At 40.2% G+C, this 25497-nt stretch overlaps 1 protein-coding gene across 1 annotated transcript in view; it reads left to right on the top strand.

Moving 5' to 3' along the window:
• Window positions 1–25497, top strand: part of si (sucrase-isomaltase (alpha-glucosidase)) — a 130979-nt gene that overhangs the window by 7709 nt on the left and 97773 nt on the right. Inside the window, exons 4-16 of the mRNA XM_017704123.2 lie at window positions 347–467; window positions 730–839; window positions 1854–2005; window positions 4356–4527; window positions 5254–5353; window positions 7240–7352; window positions 8252–8377; window positions 11081–11212; window positions 11598–11714; window positions 16259–16372; window positions 18772–18856; window positions 21852–21969; window positions 24612–24783. Of these exons, the coding sequence (XP_017559612.1) occupies window positions 347–467; window positions 730–839; window positions 1854–2005; window positions 4356–4527; window positions 5254–5353; window positions 7240–7352; window positions 8252–8377; window positions 11081–11212; window positions 11598–11714; window positions 16259–16372; window positions 18772–18856; window positions 21852–21969; window positions 24612–24783 (1632 nt within the window). The remainder of the gene's footprint in view (window positions 1–346; window positions 468–729; window positions 840–1853; window positions 2006–4355; window positions 4528–5253; window positions 5354–7239; window positions 7353–8251; window positions 8378–11080; window positions 11213–11597; window positions 11715–16258; window positions 16373–18771; window positions 18857–21851; window positions 21970–24611; window positions 24784–25497) is intronic.

Below are 25497 nucleotides of genomic sequence, written 5' to 3'. Positions count from 1 at the left end.
CCTGTCAGACACATCTACCTTCTTGGTCCACCTTGTGGATGTGAAATTAGAGAGGATGGATCATCTGCTGCTGCAGTGTTCATGTTAACCATCATCTAGTCCTTCATCAGAGCTCAGATTCTGACTACAGGACATTGGTGGCTGGATATTTTGTGTGGTGGACAATTCTCAGACCAGCAGTGCCACTGAAATGTTTGTGTGATTGACCACCACAACCTACCATTCTATAGTGAAAACATCTAGTAATCAATGCCCATGCAAAACTCAGCGCCTGCAGTACAAACACTAACCAAAGACTTCTCAGTGGCTGTAAATCTGACCTTTACTGACTCTTCCTTCCCTCCAGCAAAGATGTCTGGCAAGGGGCTGCTGCTGGAGTCCGCTGGACCAGACCAACGTACCTTGGTGCTTCTTCTCTAGTAACAATGGCTACACTGTGGTCAGTCAGAACCGTGCTGATAGAACAAGTGAGTGCTTTTCTTCCTCCCAACATGCTTTACAGAATACTTGCTACATTCTGTTTTGCATTTATTGGAACCTAAACAGATTAGTGAGCTATTCCTGGCCTCAAATCAAATTACACAAACTCTGCAGCGTATATTATTATACTATTACATGTATTGTACCAAACACTCTCTGTATGAAATACTTGAGCCCATTTCTGTGTGGAAATATCTACCGCACATATGAATATTCACTCTAAGTTAAAATGCTTGCTCTGTTTTTCAGGACTGGAGGCCCAGTTGAAACGAGTGAACTCACCTTCTCTGTATGGGGCAGAAATAACAGAGCTGACCTTCACTGCTGAAATGCAGACAGAAAATCGCCTTCGATTCCATGTATGTTCATGGCGCCCATGCATACACACAGTGCACTGTAGGAGGATAAAACTACCTGTAAAATGCAGTGCATTTCAGAAAACTGCTTCCCTGCTTCTGAGTTTTACTTACATGCAGAAAAAATATGGCAAACATTGAAACCTCTTAAATTCCTTGGAACCACCATTGGTCCCAAAACGCACTTCGTCACGTTCTTCATAACTTTCATATTTCATGAGCTACATTCAGAAGCTGTGCGTCGTATGAGGCTGTAACTCTTCTCTCCAGTCAAGAAGATGGTGATGTCATTTTAAACCCAGTTTGTTTTTCTACTGAAAGTCGACCTGTTTTCCCCAAATCTGGGCTGTAAACTATAAACAGACGGCGTCTCTTCAGTGATCTGCTCTGTAAACATTACTTTTATAAAATAACACAAAGAGCGTCTGAGATTTTTGGCTTTCAGCAGTAAATTGTAAACATATAGCGGTATGTGTAAATCATAAAACACATGTTCTGTTCATTTGCGGTGAGCTTTCACAAAAACTAAATAAAATTAGAAATTAAATTGAAATTTTATTTCATGCGGTTACAGAATCATTTTACTTATGATTTGGTCACATAAATTCAGATGGACAGACCAAAATATACCCTGGAGAATAAGAGGTTAAAGCATTAAATACATTTTAACTCCTTTTTTTTTTTTTTTTTTTTTTTTTTTTATTTTCAGTTCAGTGCATTAACTAGGATGTTAGTTACTGTCAAATTCATCATCACCTACATTTGTATATAGATGGCCACTTTATTAGGTACACCTTGCTATATGCCTACATGCCTAAATGCATTGAGTGATTGGCTGATTAGCTATTTGTGTTAACAAGCAACTGAACCTAATAAACTGTACCTAATAAAGTGGCCAGTGAGTGAGTGTGTGTGTGTGTGTGTGTGTGTATATATATATATATATATATATATATATATATATATATATATATATATATATATATATATAATGCAGTTTTACTGTTTGTTCTCCAGATCACTGATGCAAACAAAGCCAGGTTCGAAGTCCCTCATGAACACGTTAACTCTCTGACCAGCTCCCCTAATGGACCCCTGAACTACGAGCTAGAACTTGTCCACAGTCCATTCGGAGTCCGAGTCCGCAGAGTGTCCAACAGAAAAATCTTGTGAGTGCTTTGTTTTCCTTTCAGAAATTATCTATCTATCTATCTATCTATCTATCTATCTATCTATCTATCTATCTATCTATCTATCTATCTCTCTCTCTCTCTCTCTCTCTCTCTCTCTCTCTCTCTCTCTCTCTCTCTCTCTCTCTGTATGTCTATCTATTTATTTTTAAATGAATCATTTTGATGTAAATAAACTGTTAAAGTCCTTACTGTCCATATATGGAGACTGTCGTGACATCCGTCTAGATCGGTTTAGCCCCGCCCACTCATGCTGAAGTTATACAGAGTGTTTCAGCCTAGACTGCTTACTAAATGAGTCACAGTACAGAGCAGCCAATCAGAACACAGCAGTCTAAAACGCACACTAACCAAAACAGCCAAGACTGGTCACAAAAAATTGCTTGATTGGACGACTCCAATATTTGGCACATAAATGCAGACAAACATTGTAAGTGGACCTCTGGGGAAAAACAAAGCACAATTATCATATTGTACACGATTCCTCATGGAATAATAAGCCTGGAGTTTTGGTGCTTCCTTTGAAAACATTTTGTTTTGTGTAGTTCTGAAACTTCGTTTGCTTTCTCTCCCTTACTGGATGCCCCTCTCACATCCCTCCATCCCTGTCACTATAAATCACATGTTTTTGTGTTTGGAATGTTTTTTGTGTTGTTGTCTCCCCTTACTTGCGCCTCTTGTTGACAGGCAGAACCCCTTTCGCCCTTCATTACTCCTAATTTCCTGCGTATGTGAACACGGATCAAGTGTTTAGATCATTCCTGAGTCACCCTGAATCACCGCTTATGACTACTATATGTCAAGACAAGAAATCATAATAACAGTACTTAGCTGACATTAATGTCATATTGCATTTCATCCCTCTGTAGGCCCGTATTTTTCACGCAGTGAGCTCATTATTATGCATTATTTTAAAAGAATGGCGTGATTTGTTTGGGCTGTGGGGTGTCAGTCAATGCCAGACAGAGAGACAAAGTGATTATAGCTGTGTCAGTCACACACAGCTAGATACACAGCCATTAGAGGAGTCAGTGCCTCCAAAACCAGGCGACACCATTAAACGTGATTAATATCCTCTTTGCGACCTTTTTTAATGCTGCGATGTTCAGACACTTGCCTTAGTTTGGCGTAAACGTAAAGTTATTTACGCTGATGAGGCTGTGGGACTTTGAAAGATCACGTCTCTTCACTCATCCCGTTCAACTCGCTGTCATGCTTTACTGCCATGCTCTCTGCAATAATGGTGGCATGCAGGGGTAATAGCAGGGAGCTCTGCCTGTCTGTGCTCACAAGCGTATGAATTTTTATGATTTTAATGGCTGCTGATAGCTCTTGCACCAATTAAATGATTACGATACTGCATGTGAAAGTCCTTGGATTTTTTTTTACTGATAAATGTCAAACAGTACACAGTTTCTGTTAAAAATGCTATTTGGGTGGTGGATCATTCTCAGCACTGCAGTAACACTGACATGGTGGTGGTGTGTGAGTGTGTGTTGTGCAGGTCTGAGTGGATCAGACACAGCAGTGCTGCTGGAGATTTTAAAATCTGTGTCCACTCACTGTCCACTCTATTAGACACTCCTACCTTGCCAGTCCACCTTGTAGATGTAAAGTCAGAGACGATAGCTCATCTGCTGCTGCACAGTTTGTGTTGGTCATCCTCTAGTCCTTCATCAGTGGTCACAGGACACTGTTGGCTGGATATTTTTGGTTGGTGGACTATTCTCAGTCCAGCAGAGACACTGAGGTGTTTAAAAACTCCCGCAGCACTGTTGTGTCTGATCCACTCATACCAGCGCAACACACACTAACACATCACCACCGCCACATCAGTGTTATTGCAGTGCTGAAAATGACCCACCACCCAAATAGTACCTACTCTGTGAGGGTCCATGGGGGTCCTGACCACTGAAGAACAGAGTAAAAGGGGGTAACAAAGTGTCAGAGAAACAGATGGACTACAGTCTGTAACTGTAGAACTACAAAGTGCACCTATACAGTAAGTGGAGCTGAAAAAATGGACAAGGAGGTGGTCATCTTGTTATGCTTGATGGGTGTATACATCTTCATGATTTATTGAGCTGGATTAACTAAGTAAAGTGCAGAATAAAGGGCTGATGGAAGCTTAATTTGCTGGGTAAATTAGTGTTTGTGCCTTCAAAGGGAAAAGCTGTATGAAATATGTTGTTTTTCATAATAAAAGCTCATCTCTCTCCCATCTCTCTCCCATCTCTCTCTCTCTCTCTCTCTCTCTCTCTCTCTCTCTCTCTCTCTCTCTCTCTCTCTCTCTCTCTCTTCCACCTCTTTCTCTCTCTCTCATTTTCAGGTTTGACACCACTGTGGCTCCACTGATATTTGAAGATCAGTATCTGCAGATCTCTGCTAAGCTCGCCTCAGACAACGTCTACGGCCTGGGAGAGCACGTCCACCAGAACTACCGCCACGATATGAACTGGAGGACCTGGCCCATCTTTACAAGAGACTCCTTCCCCAATGGAGTGAGTGGAGAAATATGTACAGTCGCGCGCACACAGTATCAGTCAAAAGTTTGGACACGCCTACTAATAGAAGGGTTTTCCTTTATTCCCCACTGTTTTAGAAGAATGATGAAAATACTAGAACTGTAAAGTAACACATATGGAAATATGAAGAGCCCACTTTCCCATGGTACAGATTACAGTGCATTGCAAAAATGGCATCTTGTCAAGTGAAATGAAATCTATTCGATATATGTAGTATTTTGCATCTTAAGACAGTTATTTTATTTAAAAGGTTATTTTATTTTTACCTTAATAAGTAAGTAATTTTTACTTTAATGTTGCTGTGGAGCCACAACAGGGCAGTAAAAGACCCATGTCATCGACTCCTGAACTAGGTGAGCTTTAGTCAGGGAATGTGCAGGCCTAAAACCATAAGCTGTGGTATCTTCTTACTTGACATTACATTTACTCCTCAGTACACATAATGTCAAGTGTTGCTCACATACATTCGCAATAAGTAAATAAATAAATAAATAAACTGGCTAAGATTAGCTGCTCAATGAACTATATACGCCCTCTAAATTACATCAGGGCTGCCCTTAATTGCCTGATACTTGAAGAAAGTAGCAAAGCCAGTAGTCCTGGGACTTTTATTCTGGAAAAAAACCAAATAAACAGATTTGTGCCACTTCAGCCCATTAATGCTGCTTAATTATTGTTTGCTCTACCTGCTTCTCTCCTCAGGGAACGCACAACATTTACGGTCACTATCCCTTCTTCATGTGCTTGGAAACCGACCAAGGCGAATCCTTTGGCGTTTTCCTAATGAACAGCAATGCTATGGGTGGGTAATGGAGTCCAAACACTGTAACTCACTGTAATCACTTTAGAAAGCCTGCAGAACAACACAGCAGTAATCACTGAAGCACAGAGTGAAACAGGGGAGGCGAAAGGCCTGTAGAAGTTCTCCAGCCTGAGCTGCTGACATGCTGGGCACGTGCTGCATCCTTGATAACATGTGACATATGTAGTCCATGTGTAAACAAGACTTGACATTCGGGAGTGGGTGCACTCGTGTGTTTTGCCTTCGACCAGTGTACTGCCCCTTTGGCACCGGCAGACCATGATCTTTCACACTGTGACTGGTGTGATGATCAGCTCACCGTGTGTGTGTGTGTGTGTGTGTGTGTGTGTGTGTGCGCGTGTTGGGGATGGGATGTTTTTAATGGTTTGAAAAAATGCCAACAGATTAATTGCTGTGTTTGTCAGAGATAGAGAGTAAGGAACTACTCATTACAGCGGTCTTCTTCCTTGTAAGGGCACCTATTGATAGAAGGGGAAACTAAATATTAACCAAACAGTTTGCTTATGATTTGCCAAGATGAATAATTTTCATTTGTCTAAAATTTTATGTGTCTAAAATAAGTTCAAATAAACATAACAGACTCATCTGCAAATCGCATAGCAGTTGGAGAGATTTCACCTGACATTTAAGTTTTTATATTATTTATTTACTGCATACAATATATTTTTTATATAATATCAATATACTGCATACAGTATTTTTTATTACTGTGTACTGAATATAATTCACACCTACGTTATTTTATCTGCCTTCATGGTGCCTGAAATATGTACCACTTTGAAGCATGTAAATAAGTCACAGCAAGAGCTAACTCGGCTAAAATACAGCCTTAAACCAGGTGGTAGTTTTTCGCAGTGAGCCTCCCAAAACAAACAAGGAGAACTCCGCACTTCATTCTTCCTGTGTACAACTTGCTTAACTCTCATAAAATTCTGTGCCATATTCCACCCCAAGTTTTTTCATAGTAATTTTACTTTTACTTGAGTGCACTTTTAATGCAGTACCGTTTTAGCTATTATTATTGTGAGGAGTAGTATATTTTATTGCAATTCTTTATGTGTATAATACATTCAATTATATCTACATTGTATAAAACTATATTAAATATAAATGTTTTAGCATATTTTATTATATGCATTCTTCTTCTGTTTATGCATCTGGATAATAATGTATGGCAGTGCGTTTGCTCTTGTTTTGCTTTTTTACTGTACTTTGTGCTCACTGGCCATTTTATTAGAAACACCGACCTTGTTCTTCCACCAACTGGCCATTTTATTAGAAACACCTACCTTGTTCTTCCACCAACTGGCCACTTTATTAGAAACACCTACCTTTTACTTCCACTAAATGGCCACTTTATTAGAAACACCTACCTTGCGCTTCTGTAACTGGCCACCTTGTTAGAAACGCCTACCTTTTGCTTCCAGTAACTGGCCACTTTATTAGAAACACCTATCTATTGATCCACCAATCCATTTACCTATCCATCCATCCATCCATCCATCCATCCATCCATCCATCCATCCATCCATCCAATAACCATACAGCTTAGCTTCCAACATGAGGGAGGAGTTAGCTTGCTCTTCTATTCTTTTGTCTAAGAATAATAAGCATGACAACTCTTTATTGAATCAAACGTTCTTGCTTATATTTTGAATTGGGAGTGTCTGTTAGCTGGCTGATGCAGTTAAACCCAGAGAAACTCATTTAAGGCAACTCAGAGTAATTACGCAAGGAGTTTTTTAGTAGAAAACATATTTACTCTTGCTTGAGAAGTTTTTTATTTATTTTTTATTTTGTATTGTTATTTTCTCTTTCAATCTGTAGATTCTGATTCTGACTCTTTCAATCTCTGCAATGTGTAGATGTGACTCTTCAGCCGGCACCAGCAGTGACCTACAGGACAATCGGAGGAGTGTTGGACTTCTATATTTTGCTTGGAGCCACACCAGAGGCCATCGTGCAGGAGTTCACAGAGGTCAGATATGCTATGCGAGTTTTCTACCTAATTCTACATGTAGTATACATTAACTATCCATGTGGCTCCAAAGCAGTTAGATAATGTAGCTCATCTATTCATGCCACATTTGTGCTAGTTGCCCAGCAGTCCTTCATCAGCGGTCACTTTCTGACCACAGAGCTGCTCTTGGCTGGATATTTTTTGGTGGTGATCCACTCTCAACCTGGAAGTGTCAGCGGCGTATGTCAAAACTCTCACACCAGCAACCAGACTGCTTTGTCTGTGTCACTGCTGTACTGAGAATGGACCACTACTCAAATAATATCTGGACAACAGTGGCCCTGTGCTCACAAACTGACCAGTGAGGGGGTACAAGAGAGGAGATAAACCTTGTAGATGTAAAGTCAGAGACGATAGCTCATCTCTTGCTGTACAGTATGAGCTAATCACCCTCTAGTCCTTCATCAGTGGTCACAGGACGCTGTCAGCTGGATATTTTTGGTGGGTGGACTCTTCTCAGTCCAGCAGTGACACTGAAGTGTTCAAAAACTCCATGTGTTAGCGTGTGCAACACACACTAACACATCACCACCACGTCAGTGTTACTGAAGTGTTAAGAATGAACAGAAGAAAGAAAGGGTCCATGGGGGTCCTGGCCACTGAAGTACATGGTAAAAGGGGGTAACAAAGTATCAGAGAAACAGATGGACTAAGTGCTCCTATACAGTAAGTGGAGCTGATAAAATGGACAATGAATGTAGAAAACAGGCAGTGGTCATCATGCCTGATCAGCATATAAGGTAGTTGTTCCTAATAAAGTGACCAATGAGTGGAAGCACAAGGTAAACATTTCTATAAAGTGGATAGAGATTGTATATCATGCTGTGTTGTGTATGTGTGTGTGTGTGTGTCTCCAGCTGGTTGGCAGGCCCACCATCCCCCCTTACTGGGCCTTTGGCTTTCAGCTCTCTCGCTGGGACTATGGCAGCCTGGAAGAAGTGAAGAGAACGGTTGAGAGGAATCGTGAGATTGGCCTCCCTTACGTAAGTGCCAGCAACCTGGGGCTGCTTCTCCTCTACTCTGAAATAGATGCCCCACCGTTAGGGCACCAAACCTCTCACATTTCCATTCAGCTTGAAACAGTTCAGTGTTGTATAAAATCCTGATTCGATTTATTTCATTTGACACAAATCAATACACAAATGTGGAGGAACTGCTTACACTGTAGTAAAAAGTGGCCACCTTTTCACCTCTGCATTTAAGTCATCCTTGAAGTGAAACACCTCATACACACTTTTGAGCAGTGAGCACACTTGCCCGGAGTGGTGGGCAGCCCTACCTACATTCATTCTTTCTACATTCATTGTCGGCACTGGTGACCGAACCGGTGACCTTCAGGTCACAGGGTGACCGAACCGGCGACCTTCAGGTCACACGGCCGGTTCCCTAAGCTCCAGCCCTCGACTGCCCCAACTATGTAAAATAATGGAAAATAATTCATTTGTTAATATATAAAGTATGTGGATGTGGCTTTGGAACTCCTGTCTAGCAGTCTGAGGTTTCTCCAGTAGGAGAAGCTATTTGTTATGCAGTTTTAACACTTCATTGTAGACCTATTTAATCTTTTGCATATACACTGAAATTGCCACTTTCTACCTTTTTTGGACAAACCTTTTTGATGGCCAAAAGTTTGGTGGATCCATAATTGTAATTGTAATTTATAGCAAAAGATTCTAAGGCCCAATCCCATTTCTTATTCTTACCCCTACCCCTTGTTTTCGAGACTCACCTTGCTTCTTGGAACTGAGTTTCTCCAGTAGGGGGTGCTATGATTGTTCGATGTTTAGAGAAGAAACAGATATGAACTTCAGTAGCTTATGAACATGTGTTTGTAGTACCAATATTAAAACTAAAGCTATAAAGGTTTATAACCAAAAGATAGTTTTAAACTAAAGATGTTACCGAATGCAGATGCACTGGATCATGTCTGAGTATTTCACTGTTTTTCTGCTGTTTAAACTGCTGGAACATGTCTGTGATGAGTAGTGCAGTGTTTTTAATCACTACTTCTCATTTTAATTACCATTCAGGTTATTTGTTAAGCATTAGATTTTGATAGTTTGTTGTAGATCTACTTAAAAGTTGCCACTTTCTACCATTTTTGGACCAAAAAGTTTGGTGGCCAGACGTTTGGTGGATATTGTTACCCAAACCCCTGACTTTTGAGTGTGCCCTTGACCCTTGGAACTGAGTTACAAGGGGCAGTATTTGAAATCATCCTCTACAAAATGGGACCCTCAAATAAATGAGCATCACTTCATTAACAGCTACTAGAGCTGCTCTGTAGGCGACCCTGTCTGTCTGCAGTGACAGCAGAGGAGGGGAAATTTCAGCTCCTCACTGCTGGGCTTTAGTTACATTTAGGGAATCATATGCCTTCAAAGGGGGGTATTTATGACCTCTCACCCTTAATTTTTCAGTAAAATGAAGCTGAAGTCAGCGATTCACCAGCTTCTTGTTCAAATGTCCCTGTTCAACCTTAAATGCTGCAGCAGTTCTGACACCTGAGGTGCCAGAATGTAACTGGTGCTCCATTTAAGATGGAATGGAAATTTAGCTAGTGAACTTCCAACACAACAGCATGCTAAGAGCAGTCATGGGCTGGAGGTTAGGTAACCAGCCTTGTAGCCGGAAGGGCACCGGTTCGATCCCCTCAGCCAACAGTATGTGACTGAGGTGTCCTTGAGCAAGACACCTAACCCCCAACTACTCCCTGGACGCTGTGGATAGGGCTGCCCACTGCTCTAGGCAAGTGTGCTTACTGTAGTGTGTATGTGATGTTTCACTGCATGGATGGGTTAAATGCGGCGGTGAAGCTTCCCCATTGTTGGACTAATAAGGGTGATTTTTTTCATGCTTGTTATGAAGAAAAGGACCATAATACATTGAAACAACATCATACTAAGGTAATTTGATGGTTATTGTCATTTTCAACAGAGAAAATTCTCACATTTGTGGGTTTCTTTGTTCCATCTGGCCAGTTTTTCATTTCTTTCTCATATCTCTCTGTTTGAAATCTCTGAAAAACCTCTGTTTGGAGGGTCATATAGCCCCAGCACTTCACCCTCCCCCTCTATCTCAACAAGAATCAGGGCACCCTACCCCTACATATGGATGGGAAGAGCTGAGTGGTAGGGGAGGGTGAATTAGAATTGGCCCTTACCTTTTAAAACTGATGCAGTTGAATTTCCAGTTTTTTGCTTTACGGAATTCTTCCAATGAAGCAAGCGCCTTAGATTGGTCCCTCTAACGTCTCTAATGAGGTGAACCGCATCTCAGGAATAGTGATGGAATATGTAAACATGTCACATACAGTGTCTACCCTGTCTGTGACAGCTAATGTTTCAGCTGTAATTGCTGTAAGATGCACTGAAGGACAGCGTTTGATGTGATTTAAATAAAGAGGGCATTAGCGCGTCAAGCTAATATGTCTCCATCTGATTAGCATTTGCGAGGAACTGGCAGGAGCACCTCACCATCTGCTGAGGCTTTATGGGGCAGTGTGTTTGCCAGAGCAATCAAAAGTAGACAGAAGTGCTGCTACCCTACTAGCATAAACAACAGGCTTTGACCGCTCCATACATCAGGACGCCGAGGCCTACAGCAGTGGCTAGGATGCTAATGCTGGGTGAAGGAGATAATAAGGACAAGCACACTCATTTGTTTTCCTCTATCACCTGTTCCAGGACACCCAGTACACCGACATTGACTACATGGAGGATAAAAAGGACTTCACGTATGACATGGTCAAATTCAAGGACTTGCCTCAGTTTGCTGACTACATGCACGAGCAAGGGCAAAAATACATTCTCATATTGGTGAGTCATTTGTATCATTTCTGCTGCAGTTAGTGCACATCTTCGCTCGCACACCAAACGTAGCTGATCCTGCCAGACATGTTTGGTGTCTGAAGTTTGCTTCTGTAGTTTTGCATTGGATACACGAGGCTATTGTAATATTAGCATCGTCATCCTGTGGGTTATGACACTGTAATGCATGAGATAATATTAGATTTTTCACACAGCTTTTGCTTTAACTTTTAGCCGCACACTTTCTGTTGTTCTCAAAGGGGTTTGAAAAGTCGCCCACCTGTACTACAACACCTGTGCCGGTGTGACAATTGACAGTTAATGACAATTAATAGGGAATTAATAGGGAACCTTTGCAATGAAGTTAATAACTTGGGTTTTTGTTGTGTGACAGGATCCTGCCATAGCCATCAGCAAGAGAATCAACGGCACCTACGAGTCCTACGACAGGGGAGCTGAGGTTGAGGCCTGGATCACTGAGGCAGACGGAACGACGCCGTTGGTTGGAGAGGTAAATGCTGTCAAAAGTTTGAGGACACCTTGTTGTCTTTTGGATTTTTCTCTTAGCTTTGTTTAATGTTTATTGTTACATTCCAATTACATTAAAAAAAAACCTCTACAGCAGTGGTCACCAGCCCTCCTCCCCCTCCTTTCCTGCAGAGCTTAGTTTTAACGTATCTAATGTGCTGACCCGCCTCTGCCTCCTTACTTACCTGTAACACATCTGATCCAGCTAGTCAGGGACTGGAGAAGAGGCTGACTAGCTGGAGCAGAACATGTTGGAACTAGGCTCTGGAGCAGACCAGGAGCTGCTGACCACAGCTATAAAGACATTGTTAGCATACAATTGCTATTCATGAAGGTGTTGAGATTAAATATTAATGAGCTGTTTTTTTTTCTTTTATCGCTTGCACAGGAAATGATTAAGCACCTGTGTTGTCCATTTTCCTCTAATTCTTATGAACTTTACAGCAGCTTGTGAACTAAACAGTGAGTGTGTTTACATCAATAGTCCGATCAGTGCAGAAAATCGGATTTTGTCAGTAATCCGATCAACACGTTTACATGCGCTTGAGTAAGCAGATAATGTGAATCTCTAGGTCTGCATGAGTCAGACAGTAATCAGATTTCTGCTTTACAACCAGCCGGTAAACTCACAGAAGAAGACGTGACGTAAACGTAATGTAAAAATCAAACTTTACACTGCGGCTTTTTTAAAAACATTGCGCCGCTTTACCTTAAAATATGAATGAAGATGATATTTAAATTCTTTATTTCATCAAGCATGTATTTGATTTCAGCATCGCCTCAAAAGTGTTTTGCTGTGTCTCGTGGCGATGCTGCTTGCTTATTTCCGGTACCGCCGTCTGTTTTCGTACATGCACTGACTGAGAAATCTGAAAGAAATCCCAGTAAGGAGCTCTCTATACTGGATTTTTATTTGATTTCGAGACCTTGTCGGTTTATTGAATGCGTGTAAATGTAAAATGTTCATTTTTCCTTGTTTCTCCAAATGCATTCACGGCTAGTGTTCAGCTCTACATTCATGTTGACATGCAATGCTTGTCAAGTGTTTTGGATTAAAGAAGTTTACCGTCTTTTCTACCTGAAACTGTTTTCATTTAAGCTCAGAAAAAATACCTACACCGGCTTTGATTCAAGATTCAAGACTCAAGAGTTTTATTGTTTAACAGGCAGTTACACTGTACAATGAAATTCTTACTTTGCTGTTCCTCCGTTCACCAAATATAATCTTGAGAGAACAGAAAACAAATTGAAAAGATAAGAATAACTCTAAAAACAGTAGTAAAAAGTACAGTATGTTCTTTTCTCAAAGTTGAAAGAAAATGAAAGTCACATGTGTGTATGTGCAAGTATGTAGAGCAGCTGTTCATAAAGTGCATGTTACAAGTAACAGATGTAAACAGTATTGTTCGGACAGCAGCAGTACAGTGTATGTAAGGTGCAGTTGTTGAGTACAAGGTTGACCAAGTGGTCAGAATGGGAGGGGGGAAGATGTTAGCATAAGGCAGCAGGAGTGTTAATCCTATCCTGATTATTTATCATCTACGCCCAACTTTAATGTCTAAAAAAGTCTTGTTTTGCAAGAAGAGCAGCTTTTGTCAAAGTATTTTCGCCAAAAAAAAATCCCTAATACTGACCAAATATTTAAATGTGAGATTAGTGACTAACTAAACCTCCCTGGCTTTGATACGTGATGTTGTTGATAATCATTAATATTAAAAATCTGTGTCTGCAAACCCTTGAAGGCACATACGGTGTGTGTGGTTACCATCGAGGAGATGGCGTGGCCTTAGGGTCATAAAACTACGGTCAAATCATGTTTGATCTTCACGAAAACTCACAAAGAAACACTAAGCCGGCCACCTGGTCATAACCCTGAAGTAATTCCATTTTATGAGGCTATTTCCCATAAAACGTTGATAGGCATCGAAAGGTACATCAACAGATATAACAGTAACAGGCGGGTCAGATAAAGACTTCACATGGACCATTGAAGGTCAGACACATGCCAGCTGCGTGTGATAAACACGGAGCAAATGATCACATTCCTCCGTCAGATAGTTTATCTCTCTGAGCGCGAGCGTGATTACTCGCTTGATTAGGCAGGGACCTTACGTTTTTATTTCGGGTCAACATATGCATTGATTTCGCATTAGGCCCTAATCTCATGGTGCTTCGCCCCTAGAAGTGATTCTAAGTGGGAGGACGGGAAAGTGTGTTGAGCGGCGAGAGGAAGTGACTGAGGCAAAAATATCAAAGCAGGAAGAAAAAAAAAGAGAGAAACAAGGCCACTCGTGTGTGTGTGTTTTTTTTTGTGTGTTCTGATACGTGAGCAAATTGGACATAATGGTGAATCAAGGGCAGTCGGAACAAAGCTTACTGTAATGCGCTGCTGTGTGTGTTGCATGCTTGACTGGATACGAATAGAAAAGAGCAAAACCCGCTGCGGTTAAAGACAAGTGAATAAAGAGGCAGAGGAGGACAGAGAGAGAAAGAGAGAGAGAGAGAGAGAGAGAGTGGTGGGGGGGAGGGGGTAGAGGGGGTAAAGAGGGGAGGGTGGAATTGGGTGTGAGGAAAAGAGACAGAAGACTTTATTTTAGTCAATTAGCCTCGACCTTGAGGGCAATACCTTTCTGCCAAAAGGTGTTACTGTATCAACCTATAAATCTACTGTTCTGGAGTCTAAACATTTTATTTAGTGTCTATGTGGGGTGCATGTATGAGAGAGAGAGAGAGAGAGAGAGAGAGAGAGAGAGAGAGACAGAGAGAGAGAGAGATACTCATATGTCCCTGGTGTCTTTTTAAACTAGGTGATCTGAGAGGCTTGGTAGTAAAATCTTCATTTTGCACTCGTTGCACTCATTTCTCTTTGTCAAGTAGGAACCAGAAAGGCAATTTATGATGAAGATGAAAGCGGTACTTTGGCTAAAAATCTAGTTTCCCCCTTATCCCATATGTAATCAATCAACCAAGACATACACTATATTTCCTAAAGTATTCACTCACCCATCCAAACCATTGAATTCAGGTGTTCCAGTCACTTCCATATAAAACCAGCAGAAAACAAAAGAAACACGTAATGGTTTCTATACACTTTTTCAGCAGGGATACATTTAAAAACTAAAGTTTGTTTTAGCCTAATCTTAATTTTATCCTCAGTTTAAGCTGCTTAAGTTGCTTAATGTTTTATTCCTGTACATGTAATGTAAGTTTACACATAAAGCCCCATATTAAGGGTAAATTAAATAAGCTATATATCTACGTAACCCATTAGTTTACCCACCACATCAGTTGTAATTTGTATAATATTTACCCTGTGAATCTCTATATGCGTTCAAAACAAAACAACAAAAAGTTGGTTTTAGCCAAAAGCTTAAAATGTAATGTTACCCCAATGCAGGTTCATCACAATTTTACTGGAAACCCAAGTAAAATGACTGAAATGATGATTTGCCTGAAACTTGCTAAGAAAAACCAAACCAAGTGTTGGCACATGCGCTGAATGACCGGCTTGAACCTGCTGGAGTGAAACGGTGGCTCTTCAGCTCTGCAGACAGATATTATTTCTAAAATGGACTTTTTTTTAGTTTCCCCCTGAAACGACAATGCTAATGCAGCAATTGAAAGCTTGCATACACCAATGACCATGATGCTAACTGCATGTTTAAATTATCATACGCTGGCTCAGGTTGCTAAGTAAGCTCTAAAAAAGTTGTTGATGTGGTTTCTAAGACTAAACGACATACTGTTATATACACATGGACCACAATGAAAGTCATCATGCAGCTAATGGTAACAGATAGGGATGGACAATATGACAAAAAAATGTTGTTATTTATGTTAATTTATGCAGCAATACACTTCTGAGCATGTCATAGTACCTTAATAACACTGGCTACCTATGTTCGGTTACAAAGTGAGCCTAATTAGGCTTGATTAATTACATTTAGTGCAGCGCAGTTTGTCAAACATTGAATGAAACTCATTGTAGTTTTACATTTGTTATTCTTTTTTTTATTATACTATTTTTTAATCTGGCATTACACGTTACATTTTGTCTATTCCAACTTATTAAAGTGCTAATAAAAAATAAAAAAAAAACAAATATCATGATACATATTGTGTATCATGGAAATGGAAGTATTGTGATGCAATATTTTTATATATTATATATTTTATAATATATATTTCATATTGCCCATCCCTAGCAGCAGCCACCTCAAAGCCTGAATTTTCTATGTGTCCATTTTACTGCTGTCCAAAATCCAGGCTGTTTGAGACGACTTATTAACCTGGAACACATTGAGGAGAGTGTGTGGTGGGCTAAGCGTGCAGTTTGCTCAGTGCTAATCAGTGCACATAAGCTTCCATTACCTGTAAGTAACACTAAAGAAGCAAACTTCAGACTCCATCCTTGCCTCGGTCAATCGACTATAAAAGCAGTACAAAACTATAGGTTTCAGCCAGAATCTTTTTCCTCCACTCGAGCTCTGTGTCAATGATACATTCTGTATTTTGTGCTGTGGGCAGGTTTGGCCTGGAGCAACTGTGTTTCCTGACTACACCAAGCGATCCTGCATCGACTGGTGGGTTGATGAAATCGAACGGTTCTACAAGGAGGTGAAGCATGATGCGATTTGGATTGTAAGTAGCCCTGCAAAACCCAAACCCAAACACGCACAGCCTGCACAGCTGGGCAGATACTAGATGTGTTTTAATAGCCAGTAACCACTTACAAACCTCATATAACATTTATACGCACCAAATCCGCCAGCGTTTAGCCTCTTTTTATGTTTTTTATTAACTCTATTTTTGTCGTTGTTGTTTTTTTATTAATTAAGGTTGACTCAAAAGAGCGGCGTGTACATCTACTGTGTTTATTTTAGTATCTACCAGACATTTGAAGGTCTATTTGAAGTAGAAAACACGATTAGGTGGTTGAGGGCTGTAGGTTAGGGAACTGGCCCTGTGACTGGAAGGTTGCTGGTTTCATCCCCAGCACCGAGAGTACATGACTGAGGTGTCCTTGTGCAAGACACCTAACCTCCAACTGCTCGCTCGGTGCTGTTGATAGGGCTGCCCACCGCTCCAGGCAAATGTACTCACTAGTGTGTATGTGGTGTTTCTCTTGATGGATGGGTTAAATGTGGAGGTGAAAGGTCCCAGTGGTGGGACTAATAATAAGTATCACTTAAGAGTTTACTGATCTGGGGCTGAATTCCTGAAAGGTTTCTTCAGAAACAACTTAAGAAAAAAGTTTCTTACCCTGCAAAAAATGGGATCTTTTCAAATAAAATGATCATAACTATAGTGAACAAATCTAATATTTCTCCTTCTGAGATTGTTGTAAACTTAAGATTATGTAACTTTTTTCTAGACTTTTTTTACTTTTTACTATAATTTTATTGAGTAAGTTTATTTCACTCTACTGGCAGATTCTAACTCATTACTCAATAAAATGACCTAAAACAAGTAAACAAAGTAAACGCTATATTTCCAAAAGTATTCACTCACCTATCTGAATCATTGAATTCCGGTGTTCCAATCACTTCCATGGCCACAGGTGTATAAAGCCAAGCCCCTAGGCCTGCAGACTGCTTCTACAGACATTAGTGAAAGAATGAATTGCTCTCAGGAGCTCAGTGAATTCCAGCATGGTACCATGATCGGACGCCACCTGTGGAGCAAGTCCAGTCATGAAATTTCCTCACTACTAAATATTCCACAGTCAACTGTCAGTGGGATTATAACAAAGTGGAAGCGATTGGGAATGACAGCAACTCGGCCACGAAGTGGTTGGCCACGTAAAATGAGAGAGTGGGGTCAGTGGATGCTGAGGGGCATAGTGCACAGAGGTCACCAACTTTCTGCAGAGTCAATCACTACAGACCTCCAAACTTCATGTGGCCTTCAGATCAGCTCAAGAACAGCATAGAGAGCTTCATGGAATGGGTTTCCATGGCTGAGCAGCTGCATCCAAGCGTGGAATGCAGTGGTGTAAAGCGCCGCCACTGGACTCGAGCTGACATCATATTAAACCCTATGGCATAAAAATGGGATGTCACTCAAGTTCATATGCGTGTGAAGGCAGATGAGCGAATACTTTTGGCGATATAGTGTATGATAATTGGAGGGTGATGGACGAGGATGGCAGCATCTGTGATAAATTTAGATGCTCACCTTGTTGACTCTTACAGCCTGAGACAGTGTGAGGCTGTCATTAGGTTAAGAAAACATAATATTTTCAGAATGCCACTTGTTTTTAGAATTATTCTTAAGAAAATAGAAGATATTGGAAGAATAACAACTTTTTCTTAAGAATGGATTTAAGAAAATACACATATTTAAGAAGATTTTTTTCTTAAGACCATTTCCTGTATCCAGCCCCTGAATGAGGCCTGAATGAGCTCATACACTCACTCAGAAAAACATAGCACATAAAGGAGCCTCATGCATGTTTTATACAGTGATAGAAAACATGGTGGCGCACAGACAACTCCGGTTCTGAACTTGATCTAGAAGATGTTATTGTTGCCAATGGAGTCGTCCGTGTGACCTAACTGTTCCAGATTTAAAGCAGCAGTTCATGGGATAATTGTTTTGCTCATTTTATGGAATTTTAGTACTTAAATAATGCACAGAAACAAAATATGAAAGGTAGTTGGTTAAAACTGAATTAAGCCAACATATTTTGAAGTAAGGTGCCTTACGTCTTACATAGTTCTAGCAGTAAATCTCAACACTTAGTTAGCTATAAATGTACAGCCAATAAAATCACCAGCAGTTTTCAAGTGGTGTAGATTGAAAGCCATAAATGTTAATTCAACATTGACGATACAGTTCAGGACCTATAATATGCCTGTGTGTGCGCATGTGTGCATGTGTGTGTGTGTGTGTGTATATGTGTGCATTATGGAACATCTGATGATGTACACTGAAATCAATAGCCTCATAAATGTCTCTATAAAGTCTACAGTTTTATGTCCCAACAATTAGCAGAGAGGAGATAACAAAGCAGAACTAATTGTTGCTCATTTTATCAGGACATGAACGAGGTGTCCAGCTTTGTGCAAGGTTCCAGCAAAGGATGTGCTGCCAACAAGCTGAACTATCCTCCATTCACTCCAAGTAAGTGCCAAACAGCTCTGGACAGGTTATGAAAGGGGTGTCATGGTCCAGTCCTGGCAGGACGACTCAGTCCAGTTTAGTTTACTGTTATATGGTCCCCTTTAAATTATAAGGTTCTGTCTGCATTCTGAGCAGTTTTGAGATACCGCGCTTCCAAGATTTGACATTCCAAATAGCAAAACTGAAAGGAAGACGTCTCTTTCGTACATGAAACTGACAGACACCCGAAACTTACTCTAAACTGGTTGGTTAGTGTAGTGGGTAACACCTCTGCCTTCTATGCTGTAGACTGGGGTTCAATCCCCCGCCTGGGTAAGCACCCTACACTATACCAATAAGAGTCCTTGGGCAAGACTCCTAACACTACCTTTGCCTACCTGTGTAAAAAAAAAAATTAATCAAATTGTAAGTAGCTCTGGATAAGAGCGTCAGCCAAATGCCGTAAATGTACAATATCAAAATCCCATCAAATGAGGCCCAGTTTTCTTATTTTCATACCTCCACTGCATGAATTATTACCTAAACATGATAAAATGTTTTACATTCACAGAATTCCAGTAAAGACAAAGTTTTAACAAGAATGTAAAAACCCCCAGTTGAGCAAACCGGGGCGACAGTGGCAAGGAGAAACTCCCTCAGAACTGAGGAAGAAACCTTGGGAGGAACCAAGGCTCACCAGGGGGGAACCGTCCTCCTCTGGTCAAACTACCTACAAGTGATTATACTACTAATATTAATAGCAGTAGTATTAGTAGTAGTAATAGCTAGGAGTCTATGAAAACTTCAATGTAGTTTTCCAGGCAGCTAGTCCAAAAAATAAAAAAAATCTGTGGTGAATTTGGCAACAATGCGCAATTTTACCAGAGCACCAATTAAAAAAGCGCCATCAGTTTTATTTTTCTCTAAAAACATCATTTCATCCTTTTATTGAAAACAAGAACAAACAAATCCAACATGTACTTAATGAAATGTATGACCCAACATTTACAAATATTAGAAATTAACACAATTTAAATTAGTATTTGGAAAAAATCCTGGTCATGTGATGTCATAAAGTATTTGTCCTTTAAAGTGAAATACCCCTTTTCCACAACTAAATAAGAAAATATGGAATTTTATAACACTGCTTTTTAATAAAATTCAGGTAAAGTCAATGTTGCCATATGGCAACACCGTCTTCATTTAAAAGTTAAAGATTCGGTCTGACTGTGAACACGGTTAGAACCTTTTTAGAACCAAAACTGGCACACCAAACCTCTTTGCCCCGATTTACCTGCCATTTTAAGGTTCTCACCGCAAAAAAATGGGAGCAAGTAATGGCATCAAGAAAAATGATCGTAATAATTTTAATAATTAAATAAATAATAATTAAATGCGATATATTTCTGCTGCTGAGATTGTTTTAAGCTTAATTTAGGAGTATTTACTTTATTTACTTGTTTTAACCCTTTAATCTTCTGCTCAAACATTTGGAAGAGCACATTTTGGCCCATTCCCATTTCTCCTTTTTACCCCTACCCCTATTTCTTGAGTGATTGAAATCTTGACCTATGAAATGAGACCCTCAAATTCAAAAAGAAAAAAAATACATTGCTTAATTGACAGGCTACCAACGGTGCTCTGCAGGTGACCCGGTCTGTCTTCAGTGATAGAAGAGAAAGGTCCAGCTCCTCGCTGCTGGGCTTTAGTTACATTTAGGTCATCTTACGCCTTTAAAGAGGGAGGACTAGACAATTATTTATAACCCACTCCTAATTATTTCGTGATATGTAGATGAAGCTGAAGTCAGATAATCGCCAGCTTCTTGTTCGAATTTTCCCGTTCCACCTTAAATGGTGCAGCAGTTACTCTCTGGCACTTCAGGCGTCAGAACTGCTGGACTATTTAAGTTAAGTGATACTTCCACCTCCGCATTTAACCCATCCGTGAATTGAAACACCACATACACGCTAGTGAACGAACACACACACACACACACACACACACACACACACACACACACACACACTAGGGGGCAGTGAGCACACTGAGCAGTGGGCAGCCCTATCCACGGCGCCCGGGGAGCAGTTGGGGGTTAGGTGTCTTGCTCATACGTTGAAACGACACTAAAATAAGATAAAGCAATGGTTATCGACATTTTAACAAAGAAAATGTTCACATTTGTGGGTTTCTTTGGTCGCTCGCGCAGCCAACTTGCCGTTTTTTTTTTCTTTTTTTCTCACAACACTGTGAGTCTGAAAAATTAGTGAGTCTCTGAAAACCCTCCGTTTGGAGGGCCATGTAGCCCTAACACTTTGCCCTACCCCTCTATCTCAACAAGAATTGGGACACCCTACTCCTAGACATGAACGCGCAAAATGGAGGGCTCAGTGGTAGGGGCGAGGGGTGAAATGGGACTGGGCCTTTGGGAAAATGATTTGAAAACACAAAATATAAAAGTCCATTCCTTTTTTTTTGTGGTGAGGACATTATCAGTTTAAATAATTTTATTAAGTAAAACAATCTCACTATTTTGGCAGATGTGGCAGAAGTTATCTGCCAGTACAGTGAGATAATTTTACTTGATAAAATGACCTAAAACAAGTAAATGAAGCTAAATAATCTCATCATAAGTGCATCTCTCCATCTCCAAATGGTTCTATCAACTCGATTTAAGATCATTTCTCTTGACAAGATACTTCTCAAGATTCTTGGAGTGCTTTACGGAACCAAAAGTGGCTATTCTATGGTTTTGCTCCCTATAATCCTTTCTGGTTCCACTTAGAACCATTCATTTTAAGTGTGTGTGTGCTGTAGAGAAGCAAAACAGTAAACTCTGCAGTGCTGAGATCCTCCAGGGCCTGAGTTTGACACCCCTGGTTTATGAGAGCCACTCTGCTACGATGCATGTTAATTAGATTTCACGCGTTTTACACAGACTAGTTGCTGACATTCATGTTTCCTCTCTCTCTCTCTCTCTCTCTCTCTCTCTCTCTCTCTCTCTCTCTCTCTAAAGAGATCCTGGATGATTTGATATACAGTAAGACCTTATGTATGGATGCTAAGCAGGCCTGGGGGAACCACTACGATGTACACAGTCTGTATGGCTACTCCATGGTCCTAGCGACCGATGAGTAAGTTCCACTGCAGAGCTTCAGTGACACTTTGGAGGGCTTTGGGGGGCTTTTCCTGGGGGTAATTTCACAGAAACAAAGCTGAGGGTGAAGCTGTGAAAGTCTAAAATGTACTGCATACAGAGATAATAGCAGGGTTGTGAGGCTTGTGCTGTGAATCGTAGCATTAGCTCAATAAATAAAGGGTGATGTGACAGCAGAAATATCACATATATATATATATATATATATATATATATATATATATAGGAAGAATCTGTTACAGTTATAATAGATCGGCTTATTAAATAAATGCAAGACTGGGCTACTTATTTACCATGCACTCTTTCTAAAGGTTGTTCTTCATGGCTTCTTTTGTAAAGCAAATGGCTCTGTATAGAACCATGAACATTCAAAGAACCCTTTGCATGATTAAAGGGTTCTTTGCATCGTGAAAGGGTTCTTCAGATTGGTGGAGAATGTGCTGTAGGTGGTTTAATATAGAACAAAAAGGGTTAGAACAGAAAAGCTCAACTTCGTAACAATACAAGCACCCTTTTGGGTGCTATCTAGAACCATTTTCATAAAGGTTCTATACAGACTAGTCTATAGCACATTCTTAAGAACTCTTTCACGATGCATTAAAGAACACTTTAATCATGCAAAGGGTTTTTTGAGTGTTCATGGTAATATCAGGAACTAGTTTTCTTACCAAAGAACCCTTGGAGAACTGTCTTTTAGTGTACATAATGTTTACACTCCCCACCACTTTATTAGGTACAATTGCTTGTTAACACAAATAGCTACTCAGCCAATCACGTGGCTGCAACTCAATGCATTTGAGCATGTAGAGGTGGTCAAGACAACTTCGTAGGAACTGTTTCATGATGCAAAAAACCCTTTAATGATGCAAAGGGTTCTTTGAGTGTTTATGGTTCTCTCCAGAACCATTTTCCTTGCTAAAGAACCCTTGAAGAACCATCTTTTGTGTGTACATAAGAGTGTACATAATATTTTTATCGGTAGTGTAACTCAGGATGAGCATTTTTTAACCATGTTCTTGAGAAAGATGGTCCTCAGGGGTTCTCTAGTAAAGCGAATGGTTCTATTTAGAACCATGAGTTCTATATAGAGTATGTGCAGGCCTTAATGGTTCTTTGAATTGGGAAATGGTTCTTCATATTGATGGAGAATTTGTTGTATATGGTTTTATTTAGCATCAAAAAGAGTTCTGCTATTGTACATAAGCTTGACATCATAACAAGAGCAGAAACCATTTCTGTGCTACATAGAACCATTTTCAGATAGCTTCTGTGTAGAACTATAAACAACACCTTCTCCATCAGTCTGAAGAATGATTTCATCATACAAAGAGTTTTTTAAGCATGAAATGTTATGTCAAACTTCTAAAAAGAACCATTGCTTTTACTGAAGAACCCTTGAAGAATCATTTTTAGAAGCACTATTTTTGACATATTCTCTTAAAACAGAAGGTTCTTCAAGGGTTCTTTGGTAAAGAAAATGGGTCTATAAAGAACCACGAATGTCCAAAGAACCCTTTGCATAATTTAAGGATTATATGGTTCTATATAGCATCCAAAAGGGTTCTTCTATTGTTACAAGCTGTATTACATTCTCAACACACATTACACTCTCATATCAAAACCTCTTGTGTCCAAAATGGTAACTTTACAGGAGAAGGAAAAAACTTACTTTACTTTTAATGTAAGTCAATGGAACCAGAATTTTTCCAGGTAATTTTGGGTCATTTCTCTTGGTCTGTCCATCAAGAAATTTACAACCAATTTAAAGGGCAACAGGTCTTTTTAAATTATGTCAAAAACTGAAAATCGACAAAAATGGAGATACAAGGTTTTGTTCCAACAGACTGCTGGTGGAACAAAATCTTGACTGTTGTGTTTACATTGTGTGTAAATTTAATGATGAATGGACCAACAGAAATGGCCCTAAATGATTTGGAAAAACGTCTGGCTCCATTGAATTACATTAAAAGTAAAGTATGTTTTTTCCTTCTCCTGTGAAGTTACCGTTTTGGAGATAAGATGTTTGTTCTGACAACAGCGATATATATATATATATATATATATATATATATATATATATATATATATATATACACACTCATATATGTGTATAGATATGTATATATACTTACATGAACTTAATATATGTTTATTCATATAACCAAGCCCATCCTTACTCTGAAGTACTATAAAAAGGAGAAGGTAGTTTGACAGGGATGCAACAGAAGCCACGGTCCTGTCCTTCAGTTCACTCCTGTGTAATACATCAAGATGTTATAGCAGCCTGTTGAGTGTCGATCCCAAGGACACATGGCTAACATGCAGGAGAGGAGTGTCCACAGGCGGTGGGCCTGCGGTGAAGGGCTGGGAAATGCTTGCTAATTTCCTCCTCGGTTTGTTTACAGCAGGACTGGTGTTTTCCTGCTTGTGTAATTTCTGCTTCATTGATCCACTTCTGTTCTCCCTCAGCCCCTGTGGCCTTCTCCCTCTTTTAAACTCTTCCTGCTGGCCAAACCCCTTCCTGCTTTCTCCACATCTGCCTGTCTTTCCCTGTGGACCAAATCACCCCCTTTCATCCTAACGCTGACTTTTGTTTTTTGTTCATCCCTCTACCTCTAGGGCAGTGAAGAAAGTCTTTGGCAACAACCGTTCGTTCATACTCACCCGCTCTTCCTTCCCCGGAGTGGGCAAGTACTCCGGCCACTGGCTGGGAGACAACGCTGCCAACTGGAATGACATCAAGTGGGCCATCCCCGGGATGCTGGAGTTCAGTCTCTTTGGGGTGCCTTATGTAAGCATGAGATTTCTCTTAAAGCAAGAGTTCGCAAAAAAAAAAAAAAATCATAAAAATCTAATTTACACAGTTTTCCCCCTCATCTGAAATGTTCCTGAGGGACTAAGACGTGTTTGGTGTCTGAAGTTCTCTTCTTTAGCTACAGCTATGAAGCCTTTGGACTTAAGATCTATTGGAAGCACGTAACTTCTAATAAGCTTTGTGAAAACCACACGACAAACACATCATACACTTCACTCTAGTTATACATCTATTTCAATTATTTAAACCATTTTGCTTGTGTTTCTTCACATTATGATATACACTCACCCGCCACTTTATTAGGTACAGTTGCTTGTTAACACAAATAGCTAATCAGCCAATCACATGGCTGCAACTCAATGCATTTAGGCATGTAGAGGTGGTCAAGACAACTTGCTGAAGTGCAGACCGAGCATCAGAATGGGGGAAGAAAGGTGATTTAAGTGACTTTGAACATGGCATGGTTGTTGGTGCCAGACGGGCTGGTCTGAGTATTTCAGAAACTGCTGATCTACTGGGATTTTCACGCACAACCATCTCTAGGGTTTACAGAGAATGGTCCAAAAAAGAGAAAATATCCAGTGAGCGGCAGTTGTGTGGACGAAAATGCCTTGTTGAGGTGAGAGGTCAGAGGGGAATGGACAGACTGTTTTTAGATGATAGAAAGGCAACAATAACTCAAATAAGGCA

Source organism: Pygocentrus nattereri, chromosome 7 (assembly GCF_015220715.1).
Source record: "Pygocentrus nattereri isolate fPygNat1 chromosome 7, fPygNat1.pri, whole genome shotgun sequence".
Classification (NCBI taxonomy): Eukaryota; Metazoa; Chordata; class Actinopteri; order Characiformes; family Serrasalmidae; genus Pygocentrus; species Pygocentrus nattereri.
Note: the sequence above shows the minus strand (reverse complement) of the source record. Positions and strands in the feature narration are given on the sequence as shown.